The following is an 18,004-nucleotide window of genomic DNA, read 5'->3' as shown; positions in this document are numbered from 1 at the left end:
GCAGCCTGCTACTACTGAATTCAACATCCAGAGTCAAAAACCTCAGAGTCTCTGAGGCATTTGAAAAATCATTAAGTTATGGTGCTCTTCCTTCATGGAAATATATATATATTAATTTAAATGAACAACAACAAAAAAAAAAGTAATCGGTTAACATTCATTAGGCCATAAAGTTCTGTTATGAGAACACTATACTTGAACCAAATACCAGTAGCAAGAATGCACTTTATCTATGACAGAATGTTTAGTGTTTGGGAGCTTGAAAAATTGGGAATCATCTGCTCTGATCAATATTTACATCCGGGATGCACTTTTAGCACCATCAACACCAAGGCCTGCAAACCAGTGATTCAAATTCTTCTTACCTGCAGGTATGAGCAGGAGTGAATTAATTACGTTAGAATTCACGTGAGAGATCCCAGTCAAGTCTTTCCAGGTATAAATTTGAGCAAGCCAGCTGATTCAGTTTAGATGGGGAAGTATGAATCCTAGCCTCCGAGACCAGCATTTATTTCCTGGTACTAAAAACTGAAGCGTATTAGAAGTCCAACTCCTTTTCATCATAAAGACCTGTTCCCAGTAGGTATAAATTCAAACTTTCTACTTTCCTTCAAGTGAAACATCATTTCTAACAGTCTAACAGTTAGATAAAGCATAATTAGCAGAACATACGTTTTTATTTGACTCCCTTCAGCTGTAACAGTACTTAATGTATACGCATGCATACTGTCTAACCGTCTGACAGAACATTGTATTACTAAGGCAATGTAGGCAAGTGCAAGTGCTCTCAGCTCATTTTTTTTTCTCCCAATTTCAAGTACAACATATTGTCAGGAAAAAATAAAAGGTTTTAAAAGCCTACCATTTTTAAAACCGTATCAGATATAGTTCAGTTAGTTCAACTGAGCTAACATTTTTATGACGTTAACGAAGTGACACAAATGTGAATAAATTGATATAAACATGTTTTGGTACATTTTGAAAATGACAGCATCTAAAAGCTTTAAGGCATAGTTTCTTTTGACTTATCCCACAGTCATTAATTTGAAGACCAGTGAAATCTGTGCAGAACACAGATAATTAGATATTACAGTGACAGAACAAACTGAGTTGTCTTATGTGTACGAACCTGTGTAGATACATATTTTCATTTGTTCCTTCCCTTGCTACTGAAGCTTACCACTTCTTCTGTGCAGTAGGCCAGTCAGCATACTTTAAAGAAATATCAAGAAGTTGAATATTATTAAATACCCACCTGAGAGCTTCATGAGGAGCTCAGACGCCGCCTTGACTGATATGTCCTGCCTCATCATATTTGCCTGTGCTTCCTGTGGCTTGAGTTTCTCCTTAGGCACACTGGGAGCTGAGGCTTCAGATTCCTGGCTGAACACATAGCTGGACTGAGACAAGGTTGAACTTGCAGCTTCTTCATCCTTAGGCTCGTCTTTCACTTTGAACTTTGGAGTCAAGGGCTCTTTTTGATTTGCAGCTGTCAGAAGAAGGAAACAAGCTCGACTTAACAAGGTGTCTAATACATTATCATAGAACAATTAGTAGCAGGAAGAAAACTAGTAGCAGGAAGAAACCAAAACCTAAAAAATGCTAGTGCAGGTACTGGAAGCAAGAATGTTAAACAGCATTCAGAGATGCTTCATTTCAAGAGGAAACACCTGCATCTTTTGTACCAAGGGAAAGTTTTGAAACACAAAAACTGCGTGTTACCAGAGTTCAAGAAAACATTCAACCTCTCTTTCTTTCACCCCTACTCCAGCAATAGCATCCCACACATCCCATCGGTTTGTACGTCTTCTATAGGCCGGATGGAAGTTCAAATACCATCACACTTAAGGGCAAATTTGACAAAGCCCATGGGTACTAAATACCGAGATCTGAAGCGTGCGAAGAAGAGACAAGAGATTAAAGTAGAAAAATTAGAAAACTAAGAGGAGTATACAGAGAAAAACAACTACAAAATCACAGATCCTAAAAGTTGGTATCTTAGTTAAGAGCAGAGGGGTATTTCTTAGACAACTCTGCACTGGTAGATGCTATCAGAGGACTGTTTCAAGTTTTACATCCATTAAAAAAAAGAAAGAAAGCCAGTTTAAAATAGCCTTTTCAAATACTCCATGTAAGCAGCTTCTCAGAAAAGAATACAGAAATCCTGGGGGTTTTTTAAATCTGCTCATCCAACTCTGCTGTTCTCGAGCAATCTTTCAGATACCCCTACATAATGATGGATCCTTTGAACTACCCTTGGCCAAAGGGATAAAACCAAGAACACCTCTTAGACAATGCTGCCAGAACCACGCAAAATAAATTCATCAGCTGACTGTATGACTAACAGGAGGATAAACAAGTTGCATTATCTTTCACCGGTTTTTAATTTATTTCTGACCGTGAAGAGACACTTCCTCTGCTGTCAGTCGTTAGTGGCTTTTTTGTGTACAAAATTTCACTTTAAATTCCCAGAAACACAGGGCAGGTGACTCCTTCAGTGCTCTGAGCTGATGAGCTTACATCTTTCTCGCTCCCTGAACTTTCATCTCCACCAACAATCAAGGCAGAACATCAATCCCCTTTTCGTTCTCTAAGCTCTCTCACCATCCACCTCGCTATCTTCCTCTTCTCTCCCACGTATTTTCCTCCTTCCACTCGATGTTCCACTGTCTACCTTCATGACTCCTATCAAACCTTACTCAGACCACACAGGAAGGAAGCACCCCACAGCACTTCTCACTGGACACAGCAGGTATTAGGAGTCAACGTATATTACCTGCTGCAGGAAGCTGTTTTACAAACCCGTGACATGGACAGTAAAAGCTGAGCAAATGGCATGCTATGGGGACAGCAACACCCGACAGAAGGCGCAGGGCAGTGACAGGTCATACCCACTCATATTCTGGCAAAGGTCACTGGTTTAAGACCTTGATTTACTTCCTCTTCCACTTCACTCTTTCCTATCCACTCTCTGGCTTCTCACTTTCCTGGCTCATTTCCTAAGCTGCTCTACTTCCCAGCAGTTCCCCCCAAATCTGACTCCTACAAGATCTGAAACCTCAAGTATCTGAATTCCTGCAGCCCATTTAAATTGCTCACCATCCAGATCAAAGCGGTACACGCTGCAAGCACACATGCAACCTGCACACACGCACTGCCACTATTCGCTGTTTCAGAAGCGAAACCGGTTCATACACGTGGTTTTCAGTATGAACAATAAGCAGTTTTACCAATAGTAGGAATTACTTTTTCCATTTAAAACCAAACCAAAACAAAACAAAAAAGCAGAAATATAGAACATGAAAGCAGGTTTTAATTCACCAAAATATAGATTACGGCTCTCAAACCAATCTTACCTTTATCAAGGTACTTACAAAACAAAAGTCTGCTTTCTACATGGTCTCTTTAGCTCCGTCTGTTCCAGAGGTTGACCTGAGGTGATGAATTTTCACCGAAGAAAAACCAAAACCAACCCTTTTCTGCTGCACTGCCTTCTGCAGGCTTTCCTCTTTAAAATAAGCCACTCCAACTGCTGCAAGTATGAAAAATGCCTCCACCAGGAGCAGAGTGCAACTGTTACAGAGCATTCTTCCTGAACTTCCAGAGACTCTGGAGAAAAATCTTGAAATGAATGTGTTCAAAAGAAGGCATTAATTTAAATTGCAGCAGAAAATGAAGGAAGCGTGACTCTGAGTGAAGAAATAAAGCATACACACCAAGAACAGTCCTTAACCAGTGCAGACTGCTACGTTTCTGCCCATGAAATGAATTAAGCAGAGGAAGCACTAGAGATCTGGGCAGCAGACAATTTTCCTATTTAGAATACAGAGGTGATACGGAACATACATACGTACGTACATAGATCAGAGTAAGTCTGCATCCATTCACCAAGGTCCACCAAAAGCCATGTAAAGTTTAATGTAAAACATCTACACGCAAGTAGAACCACTGTAACTATACTTATGTAATAGCACAGACTTAAGCTAGGAAATTTTTTGGTCAGGCCCTAGTTTGCAGTGACAAAGGCCTTCAAGTAACCCCCACCACCAGACAGAGGATAGCACAAGAAAAAAAGTGGGCACGCCTGGGGGAAATGAGCATTTATTAAAATACTCTTAGCACTGAGCCAAAACTCAATGGCAGTCTGAACCCAAGCAGATGCCCAGTGATACCTCCATTTCCTTCATCCCAGGGCTATCCTCAAACTCTAATAGGATGAAGTCAAATACTGAGAGCTCAGAAAACCAACAAGTCAAGGTAGGTCATTATAGAGCCTAAGCAGTTTTGTGACAGGGACGTATGCAAACTCATTTTGGAAAGGTACCAAGTTTCCTTCCTTTCCCATCTCTTGCATTCCTTATCTCCCTAACCTACATCAGCTCTCCTCTGACAGCATACAATGCCACAAGCCATTGTTCCCTAACATCTTTGAACCACCGTGCAGGATATCAGTGCTAAAGCTACACTGAGAACAGACCTGCCAGCACAGAATTCCTAGCCTAAACGAGCTCTTCACGAGTTCTGTGCGTTCCGTTTGTCACAGTACATCTACCAGACTTCACCTAGGAGAAATATAAAATGCAGTCAAGGTCTACAATCCAGAGGAGTTTTAGTGATGATTATTTGGCAATGCTACCTGAGGAAAAAAAGAAACCCAAGAGCAATGCTCTTATCTATGTAGCTGGTTCTGCCCGTGCTACTTTGCTTTGGACCAAAGACAGAACTAATAAGCTAAGAAAGAGGTCTATTTTTATTTGTTCTGTTAACTGACAGCACGTTCCCTTAACTGACCATACTTCCAAAAAACTCAAACATCTGAACTGTACACAAATCACAAAACAAAACAAAACAACAAAAAATACCAGGTTTTTCAACCTCACTTTTCTTTCCCAGGAAAACAAAATCAAATAAAACCAGACAACTACTACATCAGTTTCAAAACCGTTGCATCAAATCATGGGACCTTTCTCTTGATACACGTTAAAGTATATTCCAATGTAAATGAAACTGGAATAGACAAATAAAAAGGAGGGGAGGCTGTCCAGCCTATCAGGATCATACAATACTAGAGACAAAAGCAACCAAGCCACAACAAAGCACATCAACCGCCCTTGCTTCTACCCTACCTTGGATCCAACAGTTACGTACAGAGTACGTTAAAAAAAAAAAGCTAAAAAATGGGTAAGAGCAACAGTGATGCATCCACTGGTTATACTGGAGAGAGCGGTAAACAGAGGTAAAAAAAAAAAAAAAAAAATCATTGCAAATAAGGGAAATAAATTGGCTGAGACCAATTTAGAAAACAAACAAACAGTAAAAAAGAACCTTCTGAATGAAACATCTTTTAAAAAATTGGAACTAGACAAGGATTAAAGAGATGATGTTGAATTCTATTAAAGCATCTTTGAACTACAAAATTATTATTCCCCAGAAGGAATAACATCATCTATCTGCATACAAAAATAGATACACATACATATACTTAATTTGTTGGTAACTTACATTCATCCTGAATTGCAATGAGAACAGACTGAAGGATGCAATGCCTGCAGACTGAAGCAGTAATTTAATTTAGAAATGCAAAGCGAGAGGGATGAACAACGCAGAAAACCCAGCCAGTAGGCAGCAGGCTCTCAAGAAGGGTAGCTAATTCCCCATTCACTCCATTTCATTCCATACCCAGAAATAGAACAGATCAAAGGAGATTCCAAGTTGACATTTTCTATCTGCCTGGAAATTGGGATCATTTGATCCGTTTGACAAAGCAGAAAATTAAAGTTTTAACACTTGTCACCAACTGCCAAATGCCACGAGAAAAGCCATGGGCATCTGCCACTAATCTGAAAGACTGATAAAAGCTGCTAACTGCATCAGTCCACTCACTGAGAATTTCTGCATACTAACAACATTTTTAATTGAAAAAGGAAAAAATGGGCCGATTGCTTCATTTGCAAGTTACAAACAGCAAGGAGTTGTTCACCTTTCCTTTTGAGCAAAGAGAAAGAAGAAAAAAAAATATTATTCAACAACAAAACAGTAGAACAGAAGAGAAGGCCATGACAGCCTGAGTCAAAAGCTCTGCTGAAAATCTCTAATGCCACAGTACACTGCTGCACCATCACAGCGACTCCCTCATACAGAGGTGAGAGACAACAGGACTTCATGGCTGAAGAAAAAGGGGGAAAGTGAGGATCCCTTCCAAAACACACTTCACACTAAACTTTTTCAATTATAGTCAGACCTGCCATAGAGAGAATCACAGCACAGCTACCTGAAGAAAGAACAGAATTTTATCCGTGCCCCAGTGCAGCCAGAGCATCTGAATGACACTCTGAGCCAAGGGCCTTCATTGCATCGGTTCCACGGTATTCAAAAGACACATTTCCTTGATGCTGGGCATCAATCCTCCTTAAGGCAGCTGTAGTCAATGAAGGTTATGACTTGAGTCTTCTTCTATTTTCACTCTAATATTGGACATGTGCAGTTAGGTGTAGGCATTCTGCATGGAGATCATGGCTTCTGTTTGAGGACGCTCAAGAACTGAGTGAGGGGCACAAATGCTGCAGAAGAAGCCACTGGTGAGCAAATCGCTTTGCAAAAAACAAAAATCTATGCAAATGGAATCTGCTGGAGTCTCTCCAAACTAAAATCCAATGGGCTGATAAATTATGTTCAACATGCTACACATAGAGGCCATCTACAAGGAGAAATACTACTCTTACAGCAGGGCTATCCAGTTGGTCTCATTTCTTTTTGGTGCTTTCTGCCCAGAGTGCTGATCTGTCCAAGAGAGCACCTCATTGTACTCCCCCCTCACAGGAAGGCTAACTCAATTACACGCCATTTGCAATGCCCTCTGCTCTGCCTTCAACCAAATAACTAAGGTACCGGGCTCCAAGGAGGAGAACGGGAAGCTGCTTATGGCTCAAGGACATTCAGCATTGCTTTTTTTAAAAAAAATCAAAGCAGTGGAATAACAGAATAGATGATCACGAGTAGTACGACGATACCAAAATTTGCCAACTCAGGGTTCCTAGAGACCGCTTAAAATATGAGGTCTTCCAAATTATCCTGCTCAAGTATACTGAAATTGTGTAAGTAGAGGCTCAGAAAAGGTCAGCTTGTTATCCAGATCTTCTCTACAGCTGTTTTGCATTTAAGGAACTACAGTTAAACAAAATGAGACCCAGCAACTGGGGAATGACCAGTCCTGCTGCTGTCACCTCAGAATACTATAACATTCTAGTCCAAGTGGAATGGAGGAATTCAGCAAATTGTCATAGTACCATACCCCCGTGCTCCAAGATCTATGGTATGCAGTCAAAGACCCACCTGCTAACAAGACTGCAATATCTAAGACCATGTTCTCCTGTCTGGATAAACATCTAAATAACAGCAAATTTGTTGCTGATAGGAAATAAATGTTTGCACTGTGGAAATTTCTTCTCTCTACAAAGGAACAGAAACAGAGAAAAAGAGAAATGCCACCAGAACGGCTCTTATATTTAAGAAAATTAAAAAAAAAACAAAAACCAACCAACAAACAGATGAAACAAATAATCAGAGATGACTGAACTAATATCTTCAATTCCCATTTTAGATAGCTCTCACAGGAATGCTCATGAGCTAAGACTTCAACCCAGAGTAATGGTGTAATCAGGAAAGCAAAGGACCCATCAGTCTAACTGTCCCTAAATATAGAAATTTGTGCAGATATTAAAAAAAAATTGTAAGCACAGAACTGGTCCAGTCCAGAGTCACACTGTGGTCGTCTCTTAAGTTCCATTGCGCCGAGTACGCACACACACAAAAAAAAAAAAAAAAAAAAAAAAAGCAATTTGTTATGTTGTATTTTAAACAACTGAATTACAGTCTACAACACTTTATCTTACTCAACTCTAAGAACTTCTGCAATACATGACGTAAGGCGCATATGACTTTAAGACATCCAAGAATTTAGTGGTATGAAGACTAGCAGTTGCTGAAAAGCAATGATGGCCATGTATAAGTGGCAAAGATTAGTACAGACTTTTATTTGCCCAGGTTTTAATTAGTTGTACTATTGTCCTTTTTCAGTTTTATGTTAAATTAAAGGTCCATATAGAAATGTATCAAAGTGGAGAGAGGCTCTTGAAGGAGATCTTGATGACATCAGGGGTATTTGCTCTAATAGCAACACTACGGAATTTGCAGTATTCTTAAAGTAAGGATATGGCTGAATAATTGCCAGTCCTGTTTGCTTACATAATCTAATTGAGATTTTACATTCTGGCATAAACTACGAATCCAAAAATAGGCAGCACGGCCCTCTTTTTGGAACCTGCTACACAAATACATCAGTTATGACAACAGTCTTCAAGCCAGCCAGCTCAGGCAATGACAAGCGCTGCAACATCTCAAGTTACTTGTGTTACCTTTAAGGAACGCAGTACTTTTCAAGAGGCAAACACAACGGATAAACTGATTACTTTGTTTCTCTGCTAATATTTTCCACGCAGCTGATGATTTACAATCTTGTTGCACCATTAAAGGAATCAGCTAAGAAAACATGAATGCAGTACCTAAGTGTTTTGGACAGTCACCAAAATCCCACGGTGGCATTACTTTCCAAAATAAAGATTTGACTTGTCACACAACAGTGACATCAGACATTACTTAACCTGGTAGAAACCACAGTTTCTCACTGCTTAACGCAGACAGTCCCAAATGCAACGTGCTTGCTATCTCTCCTTCAGCCTTTGTATATTAAAGTTTTTCCTTGCAAGTAACTTGGGGAACATAAAATGAATGGTAGAAGTGGGGCACAAGTGATGACACACAACGTCAGAAGATGAAGAGATGTGCTTTCCACAGTAATGCACTTGCTGAACACAGAGAAGTTGGGGAGAGAGGCTGGGAATGAAGTATGCCTTACAATTACTGTTTCCACACAGAATTCCTTTGAGATCAATAGTGCAAGAATCACATTCATTTTGATGGGTTCCATTTATTTTCGAATGTTATGAAAAGAAACTGCTGCACATAACACAGGCACTGTAATAGCTTCACTAGAGTTCAGTGGGCATGGTAATTTGGATCACTGTGAAAGCTATTTTTTATTTAAAAAGAAAACAAGCCTTAAAAGTGGGTGGAAGGTCATCAGAATTTAAAGAGATGCGCTGTATAAAGTCTATCACTGAAACTTTTAAAACAGGAAAAGCAAACGCTCTGCAAATTAAGACATGAATGTGGTTACAAAGAATTTGTGGACTGGGGGAGCAAAACATTCTGGGAAAGCACTGAAAGAGCAATGGCCATCTTAAAGCATAGAGGTAATCCCACTGAAATAAGAGGGGGGAGGTTTAAACACAATGATATGCCCATGCTTAGATATTCTTCTAGTATAAGGTTTTATGTTAAGAGTAATCAGCTAATTCTCTTTCTAAGCAATAATGCTTTCAAAGTTAAAATTCCAGAGAATCCTTTTTAATTGCTGGTGAATGTGAAAGCGCCTCTTACCTAAAAGTAGAACCTAAAGAATAACCTGGTAAAGATTTCTATGATTGTTCTTATTTTCAGTTTTACACTGTGATTTGTGTTATGCCTCATTTCAGATAACACACATCTTTCAACTTATGTGACACGTAATGGCATAAACTTAGAAAAACAAGGCAAAAAGATCTCAGATCACTTATTCTGGTATTTCTCTACCTCTCTGATTCTAAAGATCGCATAAGTGTTTTAAAATCAAAATTTCAGAAGCCATTTTGAGCGCAGTCCTTTTACGGCCATCTCAAAATCAGATCCAACTTTGAACATCTGTAAGTTTTTCCCTCCCTTCACCTCTCTGCAGCTTGCTACTTGTTCAGCTTGCGTTTCTTGTAGCCGTTTCTCACAATGTCTAATTCACTACTGCCTAACACCTGACCAATCACATCCAACTAGAAGTTATCTCACCATCTTTTAAAAACTCCCAGTAGTGGAGATGCTGCAATCTCTCTGAACAGTTGGAAGTTTATCCCAGTCATCATGAATTGCCAACAGACCATTCCTCTTTATCCCCTTCAACAAACTTTTAAAGGCACTATCTGCTTACTAATGACTCTCCTTAGCTTTCTTGTCGGGCTTCACAACCTCACTCCCGTTCATCCATCCTCTCTGGACAGGTTCTCCAAACTGCCAGTCAATTCTGCTGCTCTCCTCTGAAGTCCTTGTAACCATCCATGCTCTTTAGCAAGACTGAGAAGAGCAGCCCTTTCTCTGGGGCCATTCTACTCCTTATACATCCCAGTCAAATGATCAACATTTGAGCAACAGTGTGATGTTATTAGCGCCTCTTTCTTTCCTAGAAGACTAGCTAGTCATTCTTGATGTAGCATTCTTCCAATTGTCTGTTGAATAGCTGCCCATTTCCTCCAGATCTCTTCTGTCAGCAACCCTTGCTTCTGACTGCAACCTGCTCTCAGCATACTGTATTCCAGTCACCTGATAGCAGCTTCTTAGACTAGAAAAGTACTGCACTATTAGAAATAATACTAAGAGTCATGATGATATACATGCCTACAAAGATTTAATTTTAAAATTGATAATAGTTAAGAAGCACCAGCGTTGTACCATCTTCCACCTCAGGTACGCCTGTTAAATTTCTGCTCCGAGACAGCACTGGAAAACACGACTCCTGGCTCTGAAGGGAGGCAAGAACACATCCAAAGACAGACACTTGAAAAAGAAGGGGCTGAAATTGCCCAGAAATGAAAACCAACCCGCTTCCACGGTTTCTCATGAAGCTAGAGATGCACATACTCAAACTAACCAAGAAGAAGGAAGGACGATAAACACAGGCAAGGAAAAATAGATGTTCATTTAAACCATCAATGTTAAATAAGAATAAATGCCAAATTCTAAAAGCCCAGATATCTCTCTACTCCTTACTTCTTAGCCACAAGGCCTGTCAGAGAAGAAAATTAGATTGTTTTGACATAATACGGTCTCGACAAATCTGTGTTGGCTGTTACAACTGGCATATACAATTTGTGATGTCAGAAGATTTATATCGTTGAGAAGGTAAGGCCAATAATTGAAGTTCTGATGGGCCTAAGAAGAGTGTGTCATAATAAAGAAATCACTTGGTTCAGCACAGCAGGCAGATTCAAAAAAAAAAATGCAGCTATTACTTAGCCAACTTGCTAAAAGAGAATTACTTTTACTTCACTTAAATTTATGTGCACTATGTGGAGGACAGCATGAGCTAAATGTATAAAACAATATAAATCTCAAGAGAAAAGAAATTCTTTTCCTTTTAACATTGCTCTCCTTGTGTAGTAAACTTGGTGACTGGCAGAACATTTTCAACCAAATATGCACACATACAAAATTACAGATACATCTCACTCCCCCAGTGACTTTATAACATGTTGCTAGGTAACAGTGCATACAAGTCAGGTTTCAAGACCTTTAGTAAGTCACCATAAAATAGCGGCATAGGTCTTTTGCATGAATAATGTACATTTATATCCTTTTGCTGATGCCAATAGATCAGACACTGAAAACACCAATGCCTGCCAAACACTAAACAATTCCCGATCAACGGCTACATGAAAAACAGCACATCAAAACGTTGTATGTTTTTTCAGCATTCAAGCTTTCCCCTCCTCTCCAGCTTTCTTCTCTCACTCTTGCTACACGTAGCCCTCACCAGCACTGCTATCCACAGTTCAGCACAGATGATGTGGAGTCACTCAGTGTGAAACAACACAAATTTAATAGGCATCAGAAGGACGACGCATGGGATGACCACACGTCATACACCAGAAATGGACTGCATAGGGTCCAAATTTGAAACTCAACTAAAAAAAAACATACAGACTCATCCTTGCTCTTTTTTTTTGTTTATCATAATAATATAGCAACATATTTTTTTTGTTTTTGTTTTCTAAGGAAACATTTATGTGGCTTCTTCCAACCCACACAAGAAACCGTGCTAACCCACTGTACTTCCTGCTTGTCTTCAGTCTTGTCTTTTTCCTTCCTGTGCTGGCTCCATGAAGCCTCAAGCTTCATTTCTGCTGTTTCTCCACTCTATTCCATTCCTCACAGCATTATTATCCCAGAGATCCGCGCAGATGAGGATAGCAACCTTTTCTACCACAACAAAATGCTGCCGTGTCACCTTAAAAGGGCAATGAGGACAGAGTTAATTTCCTAGTTTACCTGATTTTTTTTTTTAAACTAGAATACAACTTACATTCCATTTAAAGAAAAAAGGTGACCACTTCTCTACTGTAAAGTGCATCTTCTATCTCCAAAGTCTAGACCTTGCAACATGGACTGACAGCTCCTTGTGAAACAGAAGTTTCTTCAGTTTTCAGACATTTTCCTGACTTCTTTCTCTTTGAAAATTAAAGGCCAATTAACAAAAAAAAAAAAAACAACCAACAAAACCAACAACGTTTAGTATGTAGAACACCTCCAACAACACTCCAACAACAGCATGTCCACAATTCTGAGTTCAGTCAAATCAATAAGAAAGCACATAAGGTATAATAGATTTTCCCTAAGCACATTTGCCTCTTCATACTCTCACATACAAATATCATGCTCACAGCAATAACCTGACAGTGGAAAAAAAAACAACAACCAACCAAACAAACAAAAAAATCCTTTTGCATTTGATATGGATTTCAATTAGAATAACAAAAAAAACTAAAAACTATTCACGAATCTCTAGAACTACCTTTTTTGTCATGTTAGTAATCAAGAAACGCAGTAACATTCGTACTTCACAAGCAGCAACTAGTTATTTTATGCTCCCCGAAAGAAAGGTCACCATTCATTTATTGTTCCTATTTAACAGACGGGTAAAGGCAGAGGAAAAAATTAAGAGCTGAATTTTCTAATGTGCTGGTGCTTGTGACCCTCGGTGACTTTAAACCAGAACCTACATGTAGTTAGCATACCTGAAAAACACACCAAATGAGATTCGCTGAGACAACTGTCAGTGAATATCGAAGCCTGGAAAACAAGTTTTCATTCCCACTTCCAGGTTTCAGTAAACAGCAAAATCCCTCTCTTTTTGTCTTCTCCCACCTTCTTCCCCTCTTCCCTCCATCATGCACTTCTCTTTTTATCCAAAAAACAAGAAATTATATGTTAAGAAGTTGCAATGCTTTGCTCCCTGAAATTCAATGACTTAGCAACCCCAAGGCAAAGGGTTTCTTAGCCCACGGAAGGAGCAGCTGCTGCTGCTGCTGCTTGCTGCTCAATTACCTGACAGCTTCATAAGAAAATCTGATGCCATCTTGACAGAGATGTCTTGGCTGAATAGTGCTGATGCTGTACTGGCCACAAAGTCAGAGTCTTTCAGCTTTGTGTTGTTGGGGGCTCTGTCAACAGTACTAAGAGCAAAAGGTGCAGCTGAGATGCCATTGTCATCTTTGGGCTCTTCTTTCACTAGTAAAGGTGGAATACCTCCACTAGCCTGCCCAGCCACATCAGATGTTTTAGATACAGATGCTGATCCCATAAGGTCAGGTCCAACTCCTTCCCTCTGTGGTCCCGGGCAGGAGTCACTATTTAGCTGTGGTGACCCCTTCACCTCAGTTTCTGGTATTTCCTCCTTCACTTTGGATTCTGTCCTGAGGAAATGCTGATGGCAACGCATATGGAGTTTCAGGCTGAAGTGGCGGGAGGAGGTAAAAGGGCATAGCTGGCATTGAAAGGTCTCACCCCTGTCTTGGTGCTGATGAACCTGGTTCAAGAGGTGAAAGATAAAAGCATGTGTTAAGCAGAGTAGTTTACTACCATTATAGAAATCTCAGCTCCATACTCCTCACTGTTTTAAAACGAGAAAATTTAGCTAATGAGTGAACTCTGCATTCTGAGCACTTGGAAAGAGGTCAGATACTAAGAACAGTAAGACTCTCTCACACGTGGAAACATCTGGTTTTCTATCATAGAAATGATGGAAGTCTGCTTTGGGTGAAACAGATCCCGATGACCTGTCAGTATGTAAAAAAACTTTCAAAATGTAACAAGCAACTTCCTTGATTTAAAAACAAAACTGAACAAAGAAACTCCAGAAGAGCCTATTTATTACATGTTCTGCTAAGCATGATTATTCTGTGTAACTTATAAATAAAAATCATTCAGAGGAACCCAGTAAACCATTGTTCTGCATAGCAACATCCACCATCAATTTATCTATTGTTAGGGTAAAAAAAAACCAAACACCTGGCAATACCAAGGCACCACTGAACCACTTGAAATTAATTCCACTGGAAAATAAACTGCTTTGTTTTGATAAAATACAAACAGGAGAGATGGTGTCTGTCAGCTAACTCTATAAATTCATTAAATCAGTTAATCCCATTGTCCTTGTATTTTGACTAAGGCTCTGCCTCATAAAGTCTGCATGCTCCAATGTGACTACACAATGCTCAGAATCCCCAGGCCGGATCCTGACACCTTGTAAAGAGAACTCCATCCATCCATCTGCAATGGTGTATGCATTATCTATGAGGGCTGCTCCAAAAATAATGCCACCTATTAATCACATTGGCCCATGACATCAGAAGCAGATATTGGTGGTACAGCAGTAGAAATAGAAGCTTCCTGAAAATACTCCATCAAATTTTTTGTTGTGTGACAGAAGGCACCAGAAGGGCAGTGTGACAAAACGGCATCTGGTGTGGAAGTGCGTACGACACAAAGGTGTGTCACTGAATTCCTCCATGCAGAAAAAAATGGCACCCACTGACATTCAGCGATGCTTGCTGAATGTTTATGGAGACCTAACAGTGCATGTGAGCACACTGAGGTGGTGAGTGGAGTGTTTCAGTGGTGGCAGTGCAGATTTTTGCATGCAGACCTCGTTTGTTGCTGGCGACAATGCACACCTAATGGTAGTGACTATGTTAAAAATAGTCTTCGGAAGCTGAGAATTTGCTGTATCAAGTAGTGCTATTGTGCTCTTTCCAACGTTGTAGTTTCCAAGGAAACAAACAGCAGGCATTACTTTTGGAGCATCCTTCATAGTTAAACAAATACACTCATTAATACAAACTACGTATAAATAATTGTGCAATACACATCCGCACATCACTCATGAAAGGAAAAGAATAATTGAGCTCAGCATAATAGTGGCCAGTGCATGGAAAAGTTTTTTCTCCATAGCTTCATAAATAAATTTTAAACCTTCACATCAGCATTCAAGGCTACTCCCTTCGGAAAGACTGGCAAATACACACACTTGTCCCTTACCAACTGCTGACACGTTATCAGGACAAACTGGCACCAGACTGAGCTCCACACATTCGCTTTCACTTGTGACTTGAGATGGCTGGAAACATTTCAATAAGACAGAATTTTTGTTGAAAAGTGGCCATTTGTTGAATGCAAAATATTCCACCTGAAACACGGACGGGTTCAATGAACCCTTAGCAAATCAGACATCGTTCCCTATCTAGCTGGGTGGCACTCTTCTTCTAAATTCTCTGGGCTTGGCTCAGAGGCAGACATGCCAGAGAATCAAAGCTTGCTGCTGAAGTCTGGAAGTCTAAAAGCTCTGAGAGCTCCAGCTCCAGTCAAAACTCAGCTTTCCATGAGGGAGCCTGGAAGGCCTAGCTGTAGTTAAGGCTTTCAGCACTTTGTGATTTCCCACAGTGCTGAGACCAACATCCTGATAGTCCTGGTGCAGGCTGTGGGGGCAGCTGCAGCATTTTCCAAATAAAACTTTGTTATAATTCTGACTGGAAGAAGTTTCCCACAGTAAAAGATTCGGCCAGATTCATTCTTTATATAGTAAGAGGAATTCAATCACAAGATGACATCTACCATTCTCTACACACAGTGGACTTGAACACAGGTCCCCAAAAACGTGAAGTTGCGAGACCTCCTTCTTTTAGTCTTCTTGGCAGTCAATGAAAACATATTTCACTAGTGCTGTGCCAATTTGCATTCAGTGGTTCCTCAAGGGCTCTGGAGATAAGGTGCAAAACAAACAGCTAGAGAGAACTTCTTTTGGTCTGCCACTTTATAGAAAGACATTCTCAGTATTGTATAAGCATGACATTTACAGACAAAGTAATTTGGGAATCTTAAAATTGCACCTGACAACAACAACAACAAATTAGAACGGTCTTAGATTAGCATTAGCTTTTAAAGCAATAATCTTGCAGAACAGCAGCAGCACAGTAATTTCAAAACATTAATAGGTTACAATGGAAACGCCAACCAGACTGACCATCCACGTTATTGGAAATTGGATGGTCTGTAAGCACAGCAGAATTTAAGCAATTTCCTTCACATGAAGAGCACCAAGATGGTGCTAATGGTAGCAAGCACTCTCACCATGGCAACTTTCTCTCTTACACCCACTGAGATCTTGTATGCCAGAACTTGTCTCCAGGATCTCCACCAATCAGCATTTCCCTGCCTACATATTTAACCACTTCTGGAGGCCCTGTATCAGAACTATCAATACGATGCCTTCATAGGGCTGTCATCACTGCAGTTGGTGGGAAAGTCTGTGTGGAAGCCACATTCTCTGCCCAGGCACACGGCATGACACCCTGCAATATCTTACGAGAATCAATGAGAACGGGGAGACTGATTCATCTGAATTGGATTTCTCTCCTGTCCAAAGACAACAGCAGTGTCACCAATGAGTTTCTCCTATAACGAAGTACTTTATAGCTGGTAGCCAAGGAACGACAGAATTCAAAACCCAAGATTTCCGAGCTGTTGGAGCGGGTCCAGGGGGAGCTCTCCTATGCTATAAGAAGAGTCGGGGCAGCAACCACTTGTTGCAGAATAAAGGAGAAACCCTGTGAAGCTCCACAGAAAGACAATCACAAGAGAGCCCAACAAGCTGCCTTCTCCCTCCAGCAAATGGCTCTTAAACTGTGCTAATGCTACGCAAGCCACCAGATGTCCTCTTCAGACTCAACCAGGCTGCTGTTGGTAGTGGCAGGGCTATTGCAATGGGAGATGGATAACCCCTAACATGGATAATCACTGCATCCTCAGCCAGCTCCTGTCCCATGCTGACAGCAAGAACCACAAGCAAAAGGAGACGAGGGCAGCTGAAAAGTTTTCTCCTGAGTCTCAGTTTCTACCTTCTGAGTTTGCCTCATTTAATTGTGGATATTCTCCTTGACTGTGCCAAGTATATCTTTATTTTAACCTTTCTGTCTTCCTGGTCTCAAACAATCTTTTGCATTTCTACAGCTTTTGTTGTGTGTGACTGACGTAAGCTTCAACAGGCCTACACAGTTCTTACAAACTTTAGACATGGTTTGGGAATTGGGGCACAAGTTACTTAAAGAAAATTTTTTGTTTGTTTCTTTAATTTCCCTTGCTGCCTCCTCAGTCTCACACTTTAAGAAAGATAAAAAAGAGTCAGCTCTATTTCTCTTCTCTACCACATGCATTATTTTGATCTCACCCTCTTTTTAAACCTGCTAGTCCCATTCTTTTCAGTTTCTTTTTCAAAGGGAGAAGAAAGTTCTTGCCATCCCACTAATCATTCTCACTGTCACCTTTTAAAACACCTTCTATTACTAATGTATCTTTTTGATACACAATATGCATCAGAAGTGAGATCAAAAGTGGCAGCACACCACACATTTATAATAGCGCAATATTTTCAGTGTTATTTCAGTTCTACTCTATGCATATTTGAATATCTAACATACTTTTTAACCACTGCTGCATATGCCAAGAAAAGGTTTCCACTGAACTGGCTGCAGTGATATCCAGATATCTTCTCTGAGTAGTTACAGTTTGCTATATTAAAGACACTCAGGTGCATGATCAGTTTAAGACTGCTGTTCCCAAGGCACACGGCCTTGTATTTGTCAACAATAACTTCATTTGCCTTTGCATTTGTCTGCCAGCAAGTTCTTTTTATTCCCTTTCAAGTTTTGCCTTTTCTAATTTTGATTCATTGTGCATAAGATTGTATCATCTACAATTCTCCTACCCCACAGCCATCACTTTGTGCAGATTACATTTGTTAAAATACGCA

At 40.1% G+C, this 18,004-nt stretch overlaps 1 protein-coding gene across 7 annotated transcripts in view; it reads right to left on the bottom strand.

The window, feature by feature from the left end:
• The window catches only part of ZNF827 (zinc finger protein 827), a 106,794-nt gene that overhangs the window by 50,029 nt on the left and 38,761 nt on the right, over window positions 1-18,004 (bottom strand). For 6 of the 7 annotated variants that reach the window (XR_006170485.1, XR_006170484.1, XM_042828420.1 and 3 more), the window contains exons 4-5: window positions 13,246-13,726; window positions 1,256-1,489 (exon numbers count right to left, since the gene is read on the bottom strand). Coding sequence is in view for 5 of the 7 variants with exons in the window: in XM_042828420.1 (XP_042684354.1) it covers window positions 1,256-1,489; window positions 13,246-13,726 (715 nt within the window). In the remaining 2 variants the exon portion in view is untranslated. The remainder of the gene's footprint in view (window positions 1-1,255; window positions 1,490-13,245; window positions 13,727-18,004) is intronic. The other variant, XM_042828423.1, reaches the window with a different exon arrangement.

This window comes from Centrocercus urophasianus, unplaced genomic scaffold (genome assembly GCF_019232065.1).
Source record: "Centrocercus urophasianus isolate 14NV4802_14NV808 unplaced genomic scaffold, USGS_Curo_1.0 seq_3, whole genome shotgun sequence".
In the NCBI taxonomy this organism is placed as follows: domain Eukaryota; kingdom Metazoa; phylum Chordata; class Aves; order Galliformes; family Phasianidae; genus Centrocercus; species Centrocercus urophasianus.
The sequence above is the reverse complement of the archived record's forward strand: the minus strand, read 5'-3'. Positions and strand labels throughout refer to the sequence as shown.